At 37.9% G+C, this 17,124-nt stretch overlaps 1 protein-coding gene across 2 annotated transcripts in view; it reads right to left on the bottom strand.

The window, feature by feature from the left end:
* Positions 1-17,124, bottom strand: part of LOC126281773 (UHRF1-binding protein 1-like) — a 360,711-nt gene that overhangs the window by 98,289 nt on the left and 245,298 nt on the right. The window contains exon 16 of one of the 2 annotated variants that reach the window (XM_049980977.1): positions 15,805-15,819. The exons of the other annotated variant lie outside the window; for it this stretch is intronic. Within the exon in view, the coding sequence (XP_049836934.1) occupies positions 15,805-15,819 (15 nt within the window). The remainder of the gene's footprint in view (positions 1-15,804; positions 15,820-17,124) is intronic. 2 annotated transcript variants of the gene reach the window in all.

Genomic DNA, 17,124 nt, shown 5'->3' with positions numbered 1-17,124 from the left:
ATGAAACTATACAATTCCAGAGATCTTCTCAAGTCTCAAAACATCTATGATGTCCATATGCAGAGTGAAGCGACAAATGAAAATTTGTACCAAGGCTGGGATTCAAACCCAGGTCCCCTGTTCATTAGGGAGATGTGCTAACCACTATGCCACCCTGCCATGGTGGCTGTGCTCAACTGCATGGACTATCCTGGCATGCCTCCCTGCTAAACCCAAATTCCCATTATGCCTCTCATAAACTAGAACATCAGTACAGAGGCTCTCCAACTGTATTGGAATAGCTTCTCAGCATCAAATGGAATGGGGGATCCTGTCTTAAAGCCTCTGCAATGCTGTTCGAATTCAGGGGAAATACCGAGTGGGCTGAGGCATGAATGGGAATTTGGACTGAGCAGGGAGCGGTGCTAGGGTAGTCTGTGCAGTTGTTCAAAGCCAGTATGCCAGAATGGTGCAGCAGTTAGCACATTTGCCTAGTGAGCAGGTGACCTGGATTTGAATCGCAGCCTTCATATAAACTTTCACTCATTGATTGTCTGCATATGTACATAATTATTGAATAATACTCTAATTTTTTACAAGAATATCATGTTTCAGACATTCATAAGTTGTACATAAGGCACAAAATCTTACCAGTGCTACTAATTTTGCATATCGAGGTGAATATAGCCTATTCAGTTGTCAGTCCTTTTAAACGATTTTTCACTGAGTAAAGTTTGCTAAGCGAGCAATGAGCATGTTCGAAATTGCTAGGTGAAACAGGAAAAACAAACAAATGAATCATAGAAAAGTTTGAAATACAAGATGAAACTGTTGCTGAAATGAAAATAAAACACATGGTGTGCAGCCAGGCAAATGTACCAAAGAAATACTGCAGTTAGCTGAAATTCAAGACAAGAGAAAAGTCAGACACACTAAAAAATATGCAGGAGCAAGAAGGATGCATATGAAGGCCCCAGTCCACAGAGGGGTAGGGAGAAGACTTTTATTCAGCAGTGAATTTCAAATTGCTATGGATAATGAGGGTAAATTTACTGATGAAGGGTTTTTGTGATTGTTTTAGTACAAGTGTTTCAAATTAGTGTATGAATATATCATAGAACTTGCTATATTTTATATCCATTCTCATATGGTGAAAGGTTGGTTACTGATCAACAGTAATTAAATGCTAGGCTTTATTCCTCCATGCTTGGTATTCATATTTAAATGATGAACTGATATTTACAAATTTATTTTATATTTGCAATATTTGTAGGCAGCAGTTCAATTTTTTGAAAAGAGAGAGGAAAGGGGGAGGGAAGGAGGGGGAGGGGGAGGGAGGGTGGGGAGGGGAGGGGAGGAGCCACATGTTTCAGGCTCAATATTTTCCGTTATCAACTTATGTAATATTGATGGTCTGAAGCTTCAAAGGGTTGCTGCTCGCATATCAGTGATTCTTATGTGTGCCATTGTCCATCCTCAAATTAGATGTTGTTTTCAATCTTTTGGCATCGGGATGTACACTATGATTTGTAAAACTTAACCTGCTTATGGAATCAAATTCCTGTTTCACCCAGAAATAAGACAAGAATAAGAAAATTAACTCCACATCTGACTAGAATCAACCATAGCACTTCACAACAGAACCAGACTCAACAACCCTCAGAAAGTAACAAAAAGACTACTATAATCCCAAGACCAATAACAATAACTACAAAGACTTCAAGGATTCAACATCTGTTTCAAGGAGTTACATACAGAAGCACGTAAAGTGCCCTCTGCCACACACCACTGGGTGGCTTGCGGAGTATAAATGTAGATGTAGAATAAATTGCCATAATATATTAAAATTCTTGTAGGAAATACAGAATAGTTGAAAAGTGATTTAAAGAACTTTCTGCTAACAAACTCGCTTTCTTAAAAGCAATGTGAAATTAATGAAGTGGTACATACAGATATTATCTATGAAGTGTGATGTAATTACCCAATGTGAAAACAATGGAAGTTGTGAAATAAACCATCTTCAGTGTATCACAGTACTGTGGGCATTATACACATAATGAATACAATTGCTCTGAGCTTCTGCACTTGGAATAAATACATATCTTGTCATTACCTTAGTGTCAATCCCCATTTCCTTACTTCATAACTGTTACCCATTAGGAGGGCACTTTTAGAACTGGCCTATACTGAATTAACAGTTATATACAAGATTATTCCACATCCCCGATGGTTTCCCGTCATTAACAGACCTATAGAAAATCCTATAAGATTGTATGCCAAACAACAATCACTGAAACACACACATAATTTGTAGTGTTTAAGAATAGTGGTCTTCATCTGCTCGTAGCTCTGTTTATATGAGATAGCTAACTTTACTCACAGTCAACAGTGTTTGGACAATTTTGCACAAGAGACTGTGATGATGTGGAATCAGTCATTTACATTAACATTACAAATTAATTCTTAAATGTGGCTTAATGTTGAATATATTGAGATTTTTTTAAATATACAGATGTGAGTTATCAATTCCTACGCAGCAACTTTTATCAGTTGAGATAACAGAAATTCTTCCGCAGAACAGGATGAGTTGTCGTGGAGAAACTTATTCAGTTCTTTTTCAAATTTTACTTTGATGTCTGTCAGACATTTTATGTCACTGGATAGTCATCATACTGAGCATCCCTTTTTGTACTAAAAACAACTACAATGAAGAGTAATTAATGACATATTTCCTTCTATTATTGTAATTACATATTGGGTCTTTGTAATTCAAGTGCAGTTACTAACGGGGGTCCAGTGTTGGTTGTTGTTATTATATGATATTCTAATACGTTAAAGCAGACGCAATTTATGCTGGTAAAAAAAAAAATTAGTTCTTGGTTTGGTCACCAGGTTCAAAATATGGCACTGTGAATACAAGAAAGAGATACCAAATAGTTTCCATATAAACTGAATTAGGAACAGGACGTGGGTAGAAAAGGTCACACAAGTGTGAAATGCATAATGCTGATTTTATTATTAATTGATGTTTACACTGTTCCATATCAGCACCGGGAATGTTGACAAAATGCTGCACAGTGCCAGATTTGCACCAGGTGGCCAAAATTTTAACTATTTTTTTCCAGCATAAATCAGTTCAGCATTAACGAATTAGAATATGCGACCACTTTCAGATTTTTTTTACAACAACCAAGATACAGAAGAAGCGGACTCAGTCAATTCTTAGGATCAAATCTGTATAAAAATTTGAGATGGCAGGTACACATTTGTGCACCTAGCAAGGAAAGTGAGGAGCATTTGGAAAGCAAATACTATCCACTGTAACTAACATGGACACACAAAAAATAGCATATACAAGCTACTTTAAATCGATGGTAGGTATTGCACTGTTTTGTGTGTGTGTGTGTGTGTGTGTGTGTGTGTGTGTGTGTGTGTGAAATTACTATCTTTTTGTCTACCAAACATGAATTATTTGAGGGTAACCATTTTGTTCATTCACATGATACAAGAAACCAAGAAAATTTTATGGTACCCAGCCACTGCCTCAAATTGTATGCACAGGGGCCTCTATACATGGGATTGAAAATTTATAATAAATTAAAAGGGAACAAGATAATGTACATGAATTTATGTCCATTTAAGAGAAAGCTATATGAGGCTCAGACACTGAAATGTTATTATTACTCAGAGAACAAATTCATGCAATATTAACTGGGTATGTTACATACCCTATTCCTATTTGACATTGATACACAACATTTAAAGCTACCTCAGACTTGTTGTCTATTGTCATAAAATGTATTGTGTGTCATGACATTTCACCATTATCTCATATATCTCAGGTACTGATTTAACTAGAAAAAAAAAATCAAACTCACAGTGATGGATATCATTAGAAAAGCGTGCAAAAATAAACAGTCCATTCAAGACATATTATTTGAAGGGGAATTTGGCAAATTTAGATAATTGCCATTATCTGTTTTGGTTTAGGCATAGTGATATTATGTTCATCAAAAGACTGCTGTTAGTACAATTACAACAGCACTGCTTATAGCTAAATTGTTGCAATTATCAAAATATTTGTTGCTGCTATTGTCTGGTCGCCTATGGTAGTGAGATTTTGATCAAGCACTTTGTTCTTTACTCTCAACCTTGGATTGAAAGTTAGTATCTCTTTATTCCTTTATCATTTGCACCATATACTGTTTCTCTCCTTCTACTTGACAAAGATAAGTGAAACAAGAACCGAGACAGAACGATTTCTTTCATTTAAATGTTTCTCTCTTTCTCGCAACTAATTCACCCCTGACATTTTGCTCTGGCTTTAATTTTTGTAGTTCATTTTAAATTTTCCTTTAGGTGTGAATGGTTCAGTTTCCAAAGGAAATCACTTCCACAACTGTAAAACTTCACTGTCAATTGTAAATAAGGTACAGGTTTGTAATTAAATACATCAACAAACAAATTTTCTAAGTTTTGCACAAAATTCACCATATTCTTTTCAATGAAGCCTGTTTCTCCTGTTCCCCTATGGTTGATATGACAACAAACAATATTGCTTTTCTTCAACTCCTTATTTACAGTCATTCATTTCTTACATAATCATGCCCCTAGTTAAATCATGGTTTTTGTAATTAAATATTTTTTTTGCATACAGAATTTTTATTGTTTTTGAACACATAGTTAAAAATCAGTAAAGACTTATATAGAGACTCGAAAAATCCTCAATTGTACAATACAGCTCTCGCAACTGGGTTTACATACCTGGTGACATTGAGTTTCTGGAAATTAGACACACAGTCCAACACAATTTTTTTGGGTGTGACATTTTGTCTCCTACTGTGCGGAAACATCTACAGAGCTAATAGAGATATCAGGAGTTGATTCTCCAGTGGAAATTGCTTTAAGAAGTGAATTCATGTATACTGTACTTTTTTACAGGCTTAAACTGCAAAACTTTATTTGTAACCATATAGCTCTCAAGTTGTGAAGTCATTTGCTCCTTGCTAAAGATTTTTGAGTTGAAGTGATGTATATTATGGAGCTTTATGACAGAGGCGTTAGTAGCATTTGCTTTATTTAGCACTAAGTACACACACCTTGTCTAATTTCAGTCCTCCTCCTTTTCCATTAAAGGTGTTTTTTGTTTGTGAATTTCTACACTCTATGCAAACAGCTTAACGTGGCAGTACTTTGACCTCAAAGTTTTGGTATCAGAGAATCAAGTTTGGTGATTCCCTGGTTGCACTACATAGTTTTCTACAATGTCTTAATCATTACCTTTTTCTGCATGGTCTGGTGGCTGGATGTTTTATGAAGGTGCCTACCCAAATGAGTGGATTTTCTATAGACTATGCCCTAATGTTTTAGCTCTCTCTGTGCTTTTGTACTTTAGATTGTAATTTTTTGTGTGTTTGTGTATTTATGAGGTGTAGACATCTGTTTATTAATGGTGTAGTGTAGATTTAGACTGTCTGCAGCATGACTGTAAGGCTTGTGACCACTGTGGCCAGATCAGTGTGGAGCCCACCTCTGTTTGAATAGTGACAGCAATTTAGATTGTTTGTTCATTAAATTATGAGCATCTAGTAGGAGCAAGCTACTTTTTTAAACTTAATCTCTGTGCTTCTGAAGCTTAATCTTAATTTCTTTTGTTTGTGTAATGTAAGTTTACAGTGTCGTCAGTATGGACAGGGTCTATGAATGCTGTGTTTGCATGGAGACAATTCACCCACAGCTCCAGACAGTTCTGGCTTTGCTCATGCAGCTTGAGGCAGTTGCCAATGAAAATCACTGTGGATGGATGGATGGATGGATGGATGGATGGATGGATGGATGTATGGATGGACGGGTGGGTGGGTGGGTGGGAGGGTGGGTGGGTGTCGGGATCTGAGGGATACCCAGTGATCCCATGTGACCCCTGATCAGTTCACTGCTTAAGGATGCAGCTGCCAAGCAGGAGTAAATTCTTGTCTGCACTCTGTATGCAATAGAGTGCTGTAATGCTCTATGTTTGACCAGTTACAGCTTTCCTACTGAAGGGGTGACTGAGCTACTAGTGGCCAGCCCAACATTACTCCACTCAGCTGCAAACTTGTAGCGTGTCTGTTATCCAGACTCTGGATGTGCAAATACCTGAGCATGACTGGTCCGCACTCACACCTCACCTCACCTCACCTCACCTCACCGCACCTCACCTCACCTCACCTCACCTCACCTCACCTCACCTCACCTCACCTCACTTTGATTGGCCATACTGCGAAATCCAGTGCCTCACTTTCTCTCCCACTGTCTCTCTCTTACACAAATACCTGGTTAACATTACACAGCATGGGGAAAATAATTCGATATGTCAGTACAATCACAGAGAAAAGATAAGACTCACTTCCACACAGAAGATTTATTCTGCCTGCCAGTAACTGCAAGAGAAGAAAATTTTTAGATTACTTTTGATCGGCAGCAGATCACATGTGCATCCTGGACTTAATTCATTGCGACACTTTGTTAATAACATGCCAGCTTTACTAAGGTGCATTCAGTAGGTTCTCCTGTTGCTATGATACACACTGCAACCACACATGGTAGGGTCTTTCCAGGTCTGTTCTACCATTTTAAGATTCATCATCGTTGGGGTGAATTAAATGCGAAGATCTTTGCATAAGGTTCATTATTCTTTCAGTCCCTGAAATGATATTTCTTTCTGAGCGAAAATAACACCACACTCAAAGGCCCTACATCAGGGATATCAAATGTATTTTACCTACTGCCCACTTTTCTATCTCTCATAGCAGTGAAATTTTCTAATCACTCATTGATTCCACTTTAACACTGATTTATAAAGTAGGAAAGTAACTTCACTTCATAAAACTCGTAATGAACAGTTACAGCGTGTCAAAGCATATAACAACAATTATTTACAAAAAAATTTATGATAATCTAAGGAAAATGTTTTTAAAATCCCAATTTCGTACTGCACACTTTGACATCTGGAATGCCTAATAGTGGGTGGTGGTGGCCTAGTTGACAATCACTGCTCTACATTATTAAACAGGAGAGAGAGAGAGAGAGAGAGAAAGAGAGAGAGAGAGTGTATGAACATGCATCCAAAGAAAATATTTTTTAAATGAAGAAATATTAAATGAATTATGATACTTCCATTTGGCTGTAAAACACTACACATTAACTACAGAAAAATGATTATTTAAAGATTGCATGTCGTACCTGAATAACCGACAAAAATTTATTGCACACAGCTAAGAATTTCCTGTTTTTCATTTATGTCAATCATATGGAGATCACATAAAAGATACCAAAGGAACATAGCAGTTTTATGTTTTGAAGTAATTACAACCTTCTCACACAGAAAAGTTGGAACTCAGTTTTCAATCCCTTGTACCTCCAGTTAAAAATCATATCTGTTAGTATACTTAAATTAAGCTGGTTAATTACAAAGCTACCCTTTACCTGTATTGTAAGGAAACATTACTTGCAACAGCAGTACTTAAGTATGCCAGCAGCAAAACACAATCAATACCTCCTGGGTGTGATGACAATGGTAATGTTACCAACGACACTGCCACTAAAGTGGAGTTACCGTATTTACTCGAATCTAAGCCGCACTTTTTTCCAGTTTTTATAATCCAAAAAACCGCCTGCGGCTTAGAATCGAGTGCAAAGTAAACGGAAGTTCTGGAAAATGTTGGTAGGTGCCGCCACAACTAACTTCTGCCATAGAATATATGTAGTGCTACATAGGCATGCTTTGCAGGCACAAAGATAAATACTGGCGCCAAAACCTCTGCGTCAGTAAATAAATTTAAAAAAAAGGGTAGAAGACCAGCTTTTTTCTCCGCCCCGAGTATCGACCATTACATTTTCATACATTATCCAATGAAGTAAATACAAATTCCGTATTGTTCATCTTCGGATGTAGCAGCCTTTCAATGTACTACGAAAATCAGACTGGCAAGATTGTTTGGGATGTAGGTCAATATGGCCAACTCTACGTTCTGAATTTTTTCCTACCTGCGACAAGAGATGGTTGCTAATAGGAACTTTTATGAATTGTGAATCACATACAGTATTGTCTTCACCATAAGAATAATACGAATATAAACATTTTTCCATGTATTCTTTCGTGTTTGCTGCTATCTCATTTAAATCCTGTCTGCCTAATAAACCACAAAACTAGAGTGAGACAACGGCAAACGCAGAAGAAATGTACATATCATGCCATGTTTATATTCGTATTATTCTAACGCCGAATAGTGATACAGTCAGGAATGAAGCAGGACAACTGACTATATTTTTAAATTTAAGATGACTCTAGTTTCTGTGCAGAATGTAATGTACTGAAGTGGGTCTGCAAAGATTTTCAAACGGGGAAAATTTTTCGCTAAACTCTCCTTCACAACATCTTCTCTCACACGCAGTTTGTTATTGGTTCTTGTTGATCATTATCGAAGAAAGCAGCAGTGTAAGTAACAACATATAGCAGTCTCTTGTCACTGTTTCGCTAATGAGACGATTTCTCGTTTTTTTTTTTTTTTTAATTTGGAAGCGGTGGTAGCGCGCACAAAAGCAAGCCATGCCGCGAGCGGCGACAGGTCATAAACACTCATTATCAGAATGCGACAAACAATGCATGACACAGTACAATAATGCATTTTCAGCTTAGAGTGACGTAAACACCTATAACAAAGAGAACGACACTTATCAGATTAAAGAAAAATAATCAATCAATTCAAACTAGACGAAACACGTCAAAAAGAAAGGGTACCCTATAAATACAGACGGAAAGCCTGACGCGTAGCAATGGCTACCCGGCAAAGCTTAACTGCTAACCTTACGACTCGAACCAAACTACTGTAGCTGTATCGTCATTCATTCAACCTAAATTGTGTCTCATATTACAATGGACCAACTTTGTTTCAATTTGGAGGTGTGGCCTAAAACTTTTACCTCCCCTTGAATTTCAAGTCTCAAATTTCAGGTGCGGCTTAGATTTGGGAATTTTTTTTCTTGATTTTGAGTCTCATTTTTCATGTGCGGCTTAGATTCGAGTGCGGCTTACATTCTAGTAAATACGGTACTAAACACAGTTTTCTAAAATTCCTTCACCAAAGAAGATGCACCAAACATTCCATGATCCAGATAAACAATGGCTGTGAACAACAGTAATTTGGAGGTAAATACTCTCAGGGTAGTGAAGTTATTTACATCACTTAATAATGGCAAGTCTTCTGGTTCAGATCGTATAACAAATGGGGTCTTTTCGAAGTCTGCTGATGAAATAGCTCCATTTTTAGCAATTATATACAAATGTTCACTAGATGAAAGATCCAAACCTAAAGCCTGGGAAGCCAGGTCACACCAATACACAAGGAGAGGAATGCAATCTGCTAAGGCTTCCAAATTGTTCTCCACAACTGGCTTCTAATCAAACTGCATGCCTATAGAGCATCATCTCAGTTGTGTGACTGGATTTGTGATTTCCTATAGGGAAATGTTGCAGTTCAAAGTAACTGACTGGAAGTCATCTAGTGAAACTGAAGTGATATCTACTATTTACAGATAATTCTGTTTTTCACCATCCAGTAGTAAAGTCATCAGAGGGTCACTGCAAATTAAAAAATGATTTAGAAAAAAATATCCCCATGCTGCTAAAAGTGGCAGTTGATCCTAAACAATTAAAAAAAGTGTGAGCTGTTCCAAATAAGTATTAAGGAAAAAATCCATTAAACTTCAGTTACAGGATAAATAACACAAATTTAAAGGTTGTAGATTCAACTACATACCTAGGGATTACAATTAATGATGAATTAAAGCCAAACCATCACATACAATACATTGTAGGGAAGGTGAACCACAGAATTAGTATTACTTGCAAAACAATTATAAGATTCAACAAATCTACTAAAAGAGACTACCAACACTACACTTGTTTGTCCTCTTCTGCAGTATTGCTGCACTGTATAGAATCCCTACCAGACAGAACTAACAGAGAAAATCAAGAAAGCACAAAGAAGGGCAACTTGTTTTGTATTACCGTAAAATAGGGGTGAGAGTATCATAGATATGAAAAGTGAGTTGACATGAAAATACAGGCTTTTTAGTTGCAGTGACATCAGTTCATAAAATTTCAGTCACCAACTTTCCCCCCTGAATGCAAAATTATTTTGTTGACTCCCGCCATGGGAACAATTTTTTTATTTTTTTAAATAAATGATTTGGTCAGTTTCAGATGTATCACAAGATCTATACTGTATACATGGCACAAAAAACTTATTATATCCTAGGCAACTGATGGTTATCTTCTGAATGTATGAATGAAAACTCGGAACTCCAGATTCCATTTGGGAAGAGGGGAGGGGAAGAGTTACTAGTGCCCCCTCTTGTGGATACTTATGTCTCTGACCTGAATAGAGGGCAATGCCTATTGTAATAAAATAAAATAAAATCAATCACAACTTGCACAGAAAGATTTACATGTCCATATTTTCTATTGCTATTTGAGAGTGGAATGGTTGTCAAATAGTTTGGGAGTGATGCTATGAACCCTCTGCCAGACACTTGAGTGTTAATTACAGAGTAGTCAAGTAGATGCAGGAGCACCTATACATTAAAAAAAAATGGAATCTGCTCCCTTCGCTTTCCCTCATTTTGAATTATGAACTGTGTGCTTGAATAAATATCATTAAATTTATTTTATCTTGGGCCTGCAGCAAGATAGATGTCTTGCAATGACTAATGAAAAATAGGAAACACTAATGTACCAAGAGTACTGCTGTAATTGTCAACTGCTATATGGAAACTGGCCATGCAAAGAGCTGCTTCTTCCAAGTTTTCCATATGAAAATTCACTAGAATTAAACTGAATGGTTTCCCCACAGACATGCCATCAGCTTGCTCACAGAGTTTGTTGTCCCCTCAAAGTAAGTTTATGTGACACAGTGATTAGAGTAATTTGCAAAATATTTTGCAAAAATACAATCCAACTTTGGCAGCAGAGGAACCATGGTGAATAATGACTGAACACTGTAACTGATTATATTATCTCAGGATTAAATTTCACTTCTATATATATGATGATGATGTAAATAAAATAGAAAGAAACTTCCACATGGGAAAAATATACTAAAAACAAAGATTCCAAGACTTACCAAGGAGTTATTCCAATCCCGGGAGCGGAAAGACTTACCCTAGGCGGAAAAAAGGATAGGTATATACTCGCGCACATACACGCACACATATCCATCCATACATACACAGACACAAGCAGACATATTTAAAGGCAAAGAGTTCGGGCAGAGATGTCAGTCGAGGTGGAAGTACAGAGGCAAAGAAGTTGTTGAAAGACAAGTGAGGTATGAGCGGCGGCAACTTGAAATTAGCGGAGGTTGAGGCCTGGCGGATATCGAGAAGAGAGGATATACTGAAGGGCGTGTTCCCATGTCCGGAGTGCGGATAGGTTGGTGTTGGTGGGAAGTATCCAGATAACCCGGACAGTGTAACACTGTGCCAAGATGTGCTGGCCGTGCACCAAGGCATGTTTAGCCACAGGGTGATCCTCATTACCAACAAACACTGTCTGCCTGTGTCCATTCATGCGAATGGACAGTTTGTTGCTGGTCATTCCCACATAGAAAGCGTCACAGTGTAGACAGGTCAGTTGGTAAATCACGTGGGTGCTTTCACACGTGGCTCTTCCTTTGATCGTGTACACCTTCCTGGTTACAGGACTGGATAGGTGGTGGTGGGAGGGTGCATAGGACAGGTTTTACACCGGGGGCGGTTACAAGAGTAGGAGCCAGAGGGTAGGGAAAGTGGTTTGGGGATTTCATAGGGATGAACCAAGAGTTTACGAAGGTTAGGTGGACGGCGGAAAGACACTCTTGGTGGAGTGGGGAGGATTTCATGAAGGATGGACCTCATTTCGGGGCAGGATTTTAGGAAGTCGTATCCCTGCTGGAGAGCCACATTCAGAGTCTGATCTAGTCCCGGGAAGTATCCTGTCACAAGTGGGGCACTTTTAGGTTTCTTCTGTGAGAGGTTCTGGGTTTGAGGGAATGAGGAAGTGGCTCTGGTTATTTGCTTCTGTATGAGGTCAGGAGGGTAGTTGCGGGATGCAAAAGCTGTTTTCAGGTTGTTGGTGTAATGGTTCAGGGATTCAGGACTGGAGCAGATTCTTTTGCCACGAAGGCCTAGGCTGTAGGGAAGGGACCGTTTGATATGGAATGGGTGGCAGCTGTCATAATGGAGGTACTGTTGCTTGTTGGTGGGTTTGATGTGGACGGATGTGTGAAGCTGGCCATCACATATGTATGTGCAGATGGATGTGTGTGTGGGCGAGTGTACACCTGTCCTTTTGTCCCCCTAAGGGAAGTCTTTCCACTCCCGGGATTTGAATGACTCCTTACCCTCTCCCTTAAAACCCACATCCTTTCGTCTTTCCCTCTCCTCCCCTCTTTCCTGAAGAACCAACAATCGGTTGCAAAAGCTAGAAATTCTGTGTGTGTGTTTGTGTTTTATTGTGCCTATCTACCGGCGCTTTCCCGCTTGGTAAGTTTTGGAATCTTTGTTTTTAATAAATTTTCCCATGTGGAAGTTTCTTTCTAAAGATTTTACTGTAACTGGCAGTTTTTCCTGCAAATAGTTGTGGGAGAAATGCCAACTGTTTGCCAATCCCTTAGGTTAGGCACTTGGACTGTGCTGAATTGGTTCATATGTCTAACGAAGAGTATGGCCAAGTTCTAACACAGTTTACCTTGACCAAGATTTTCAGGTGCACTAGGTAACAGCAAGAACCATTACAACCTTATAATGTTTCAGTTGAGACACAATGTCTTTATCAAACTTAATTATAGAAGAAAAATCAAACAATGGAAAATCTAGGTTGGAATGCAAACAATATTATGAAAAGGATAGCTGCTACTCACCATTTATTGGAGATGCTGAGTCGCAGATAGGCACAACAAAAGGACTGTCACAAAATAAGCTTTCGGCCAAGAAGCACTTTGTCAAAAATAGACCACCCACCCGCACACACACACACACACACACACACCCACACACACACACACACACAAATACAACTCACAGACACATGATGACAGCCTCTGGCAGGACTTCAGCTGCCAGAGGCTGTGGTCGTGTGTGTGTGTGTGTGTGTGTGTGTGTGTGTGTGTGTTTTTAATTGCATTTGCGTCCGTGTGTGTGTACGTGTCAGTCTGTTTATTTTTGATGCAGGTTTTGTTATTTTGTGACAATCCTTTTTTTGTGCCTATCTGTCACTCAGTGCCTCCACAACTATTCTTTTCATAATTCTGTTGATTATAAAAGATTTTTCTTCTTGAATTTTGTTAAGCATGCAAGGCAGATTGTTCTTAATAAATGTACTGGCTGATTTGACGGGTATTTCATCTGCAGCTGGATTAGGTAAGAGACATATTCTCCGTCAACAGTAGAAAAAGATATCCTCTGTTGGGATTTTAGATAGTCCTGTTGCATAGTTGCCCTCCACCTCCCATGCCTCTTTTGGCTGTCATGGCTCCGTAATTCTTTGACAATCCTATGTCTGATCAATTAATAATAACGTGATCTGTATCAGGATGTAGAACAGTAATACTCTCCTCTTGCAACCCATCAATCTTGTTCTTCTGTGTATTAGTAGATTTTGCAGAATCTACTTCTTTAGCTCAATACATTCAATTATCGATCTTGTTCCAAAATATCACTACTCAATTTACCCTGACACTAAAGTTTTATTAAGAGCCAATCACTAAAATGCCAGGACATGTAGACAGGCCACAGAAATTCAGGAGCACAAAACAAGAGTAACAGAAAAGAAGGACTGAAATTGCTTCATAACCAATGCTGGCATGATTTCAAAATCCTTGGCAACGTTCAGAAGACTTTCTGACTTAACCATTGTTTAATTACAAACAAACAATCTGCCAGTTTCAGTTACCTGAGCAATTACAATATACATTGATTCATTTTTTAAAGCAGTTTCCTTAGCAGACTTAACTAACTATGTCTCAACTGCCTCTGGGGAAGCCTTCTATAGTAGAGGACAAAACATCAGGCACAAAAATGTATCTTGGACCATAGTTTAACCCTCAGAAATCAGTGAAACCAAGGATGGAAGAACTATTAATAGTGAGAAACTAAGGAACCCATCTGCGGCTAAGTTTACTATCATCTGTTGTGAATCAATGGCACAATTATGTTTATTCTGCAAAATGTATAATTCAAAATTTTCAAAAGCATCTGCTTCTTGAGCAGCAGTAAAAAAAAGTAATCTATTTCTTATCTAACAAAACTAGGGCTCGGTGATATATAAATTTCTATCCAGAAAGGAGAGAGAAGGAGGGGGAGAGGGGGGGGGGGGGGAGATAGATAGATAGGTAGATATATTAAAAACAAAGATTCCAAGACTTACCAAGCGGGAAAGCGCCGGTAGACAGGCACAATAAAATAACACACACACAAAATTTCTAGCTCTCGCAACCGACGGTTGCTTCTTCAGGAAAGAGGGAAGGAGAGGGAAAGACGAAAGGATGTGGGTTTTAAGGGAGAGGGTAAGGAGTCATTCCAATCCCGGGAGCGGAAACACTTACCGTAGGGGGAAAAAAGGACAGGTGTACACTCGCGCGCGCGCGCCCACACACACACACACACACACACACACACACACACACACACACACACACACACACACACATCCATCCGCACATACACAGACACAAGCAGACATTTGTAAAGGCTGCTTGTGTCTGTGTATGTGCGGATGGATATGTGTGTGTGTGTGTGTGTGTGTGTGTGTGTGTGTGTGTGTGTGCGAGCGCAAGCGCGCGTGCGCGTGTGTACACCTGTCCTTTTTTGCCCCCTAGGGTAAGTCTTTCCGCTCCCGGGATTGGAATGACTCCTTACCCTCTCCCTTAAAACCCACATCCTTTCGTCTTTCCCTCTCCTTCCCTCTTTCCTGAAGAAGCAACTGTCGGTTGCGAGAGCTAGAAATTTTGTGTAAGTGTTATTTTATTGTGCCTGTCTACCGGCGCTTTCCCGCTTGGTAAGTCTTGGAATCTTTGTTTTTAATATATTTTTCCCATGTGGAAGTTTCTTTCTGTTTTATTTAGATAGATAGATATATAGATAGACAGGGAAAGAGGGGGGAGGGGGGTGGAGGTAGGGGGCAGTACTATAAGTAGTAAATTTCAAAGAAATGTCCAATTTTGTCATCTATTTCTGAAACACATTTTTTCTTTCTTTTTTTCTCCTGAATTAACTACTATTAATGACTGGGAGATCCTTTGTACAATGAAATGAGGATAACTAGTTTTTGTTGACAACACTCATTCTTTTAACCCCCACCCCCAAGTCCAATAGAAAAATAAATGATAATATGTACACTTACATTATCAAATATTCATAACATTACACCAATAATTTGTCATTCATTGTGATATAAATTTTAGACAAAAGATGTTACTTCGAGGATAAAAAATGATCCTCCTGAATGTATAACTTTAATATAGCATCATAGTGTGGGCCATGCAGAATTTTCAAACCACACCAAGTGCCAAAAAATGTGCACTTAACTATAAAGAAAGCTTGTACATTATCATATTAGTATTTTTATGATGCATCTACATTGATACTCTCAGCCTTGTGAAATTTCATACTGCTACTATCATGTGATCCATATTACTAACTGTTATGCCAGTTAGCAGGAAATTAAAGCCAAATTACTGCACAATCACTGAAGTACAATATAAGCATATAACAAGCAGCGTTCAAATTAGAAATGAAGATTGCTAATACCTTGATTTTGGCAGGCTGCCATGTGTGCCACACAAAACATTCACAAGAGACCGTAGGCAGGAAGCATGCAAAAAAATGTACAGAGAAAAAGAATGTATGTATGTATGTACTGTCATTTAAAAGCATTTTGTAAATCTTATGGTAAGACCATTTGGGTTATTTCCAAGTCACAACAGCATGCTCCTTGTCCCAGTTTTGAGCTCTTCTGCAAAAAACTGCTTCTGATACCAAACACAAACTGTGTATTTACATTACATGCTCCCAATACACTCAAAGATTACTCCAATCAATGAGTTTTGCTAATTAGTACTTTCTCACTCAGTTAAAAATGAGAGGAAAGGAGACAGAAAATCCAATAGAATTTATACTGTAACCCATATCAGTCCAAACTGAGCAATACACAATATAAAAGTACAGAATTAAAAAGTATATTTATGAGAACAGTCTGCTTTGGAATGCATATTTAATTACTGTAGCAGTCACAGATAATATTTCCAGAGAGGAGGGAAGCCTCTGTATCTCTTTGCATACTGATTAACACAAAATGATTTTTATTTCTTGTAATAAATATTGGTGCAAGAAGCGGGAAAGAAAAATTAAATAATAAGCAAAAAAGAAGTAGAATGATACAAATGTTAAAAAAGGTATGAAACAGATGAAGTTAAAACACATTTCTAAAACCATTCAGTCTCAAAACAATACTGAAATGAAAACATTCCATCATCATTTTCAACACTTACCTCAATAATTAAGGTACACATAAACATTACAAATAATGCTCACTTGAAAAACAAAATGACTTAACATGACTGTATCCTATAACTGATTTGAACTAAGTTGAAGTGGATTACCTATTTCATGAAAAATACGTTACTGGCATTATTATGATTTTATTTGCAATTAAAGTATTACAATAGTTGTTATATTGAAAAATCGTGTCAACAAAATTCTCAAGGTGATATAATAACAACATGTAATTGAACCATCAAATCTGAGTGTGCCACACATTGTGTCCCTGGCATCTCGAAATATTACAACCCACAAGTAGTAAAATATTCAAATTTGTAACCCATCTACAAAATATGAGAAAATATAATTCACTCATCGACATATGAACACTCTTAAGATTAACGCAGTTAACACAGGAAAAGCTCAAAAATATTTCTCTTCAGTGTCATATGAAGCAATAATAAGTTTAATATGAATGTGGAAAGGAATGAAAAGAGACTTAAATTGGTGGCCTCAAAGCCATTTAACTCTCTTATAACAGACGAAGAGGAATGAAAATATGTATAGTGTGAGATAGTCTGAAGATATAAC

The sequence above is a fragment of the Schistocerca gregaria genome, chromosome 7, assembly GCF_023897955.1.
Source record: "Schistocerca gregaria isolate iqSchGreg1 chromosome 7, iqSchGreg1.2, whole genome shotgun sequence".
NCBI classification, from domain to species: Eukaryota; Metazoa; Arthropoda; class Insecta; order Orthoptera; family Acrididae; genus Schistocerca; species Schistocerca gregaria.
The sequence above is the reverse complement of the archived record's forward strand: the minus strand, read 5'-3'. Positions and strand labels throughout refer to the sequence as shown.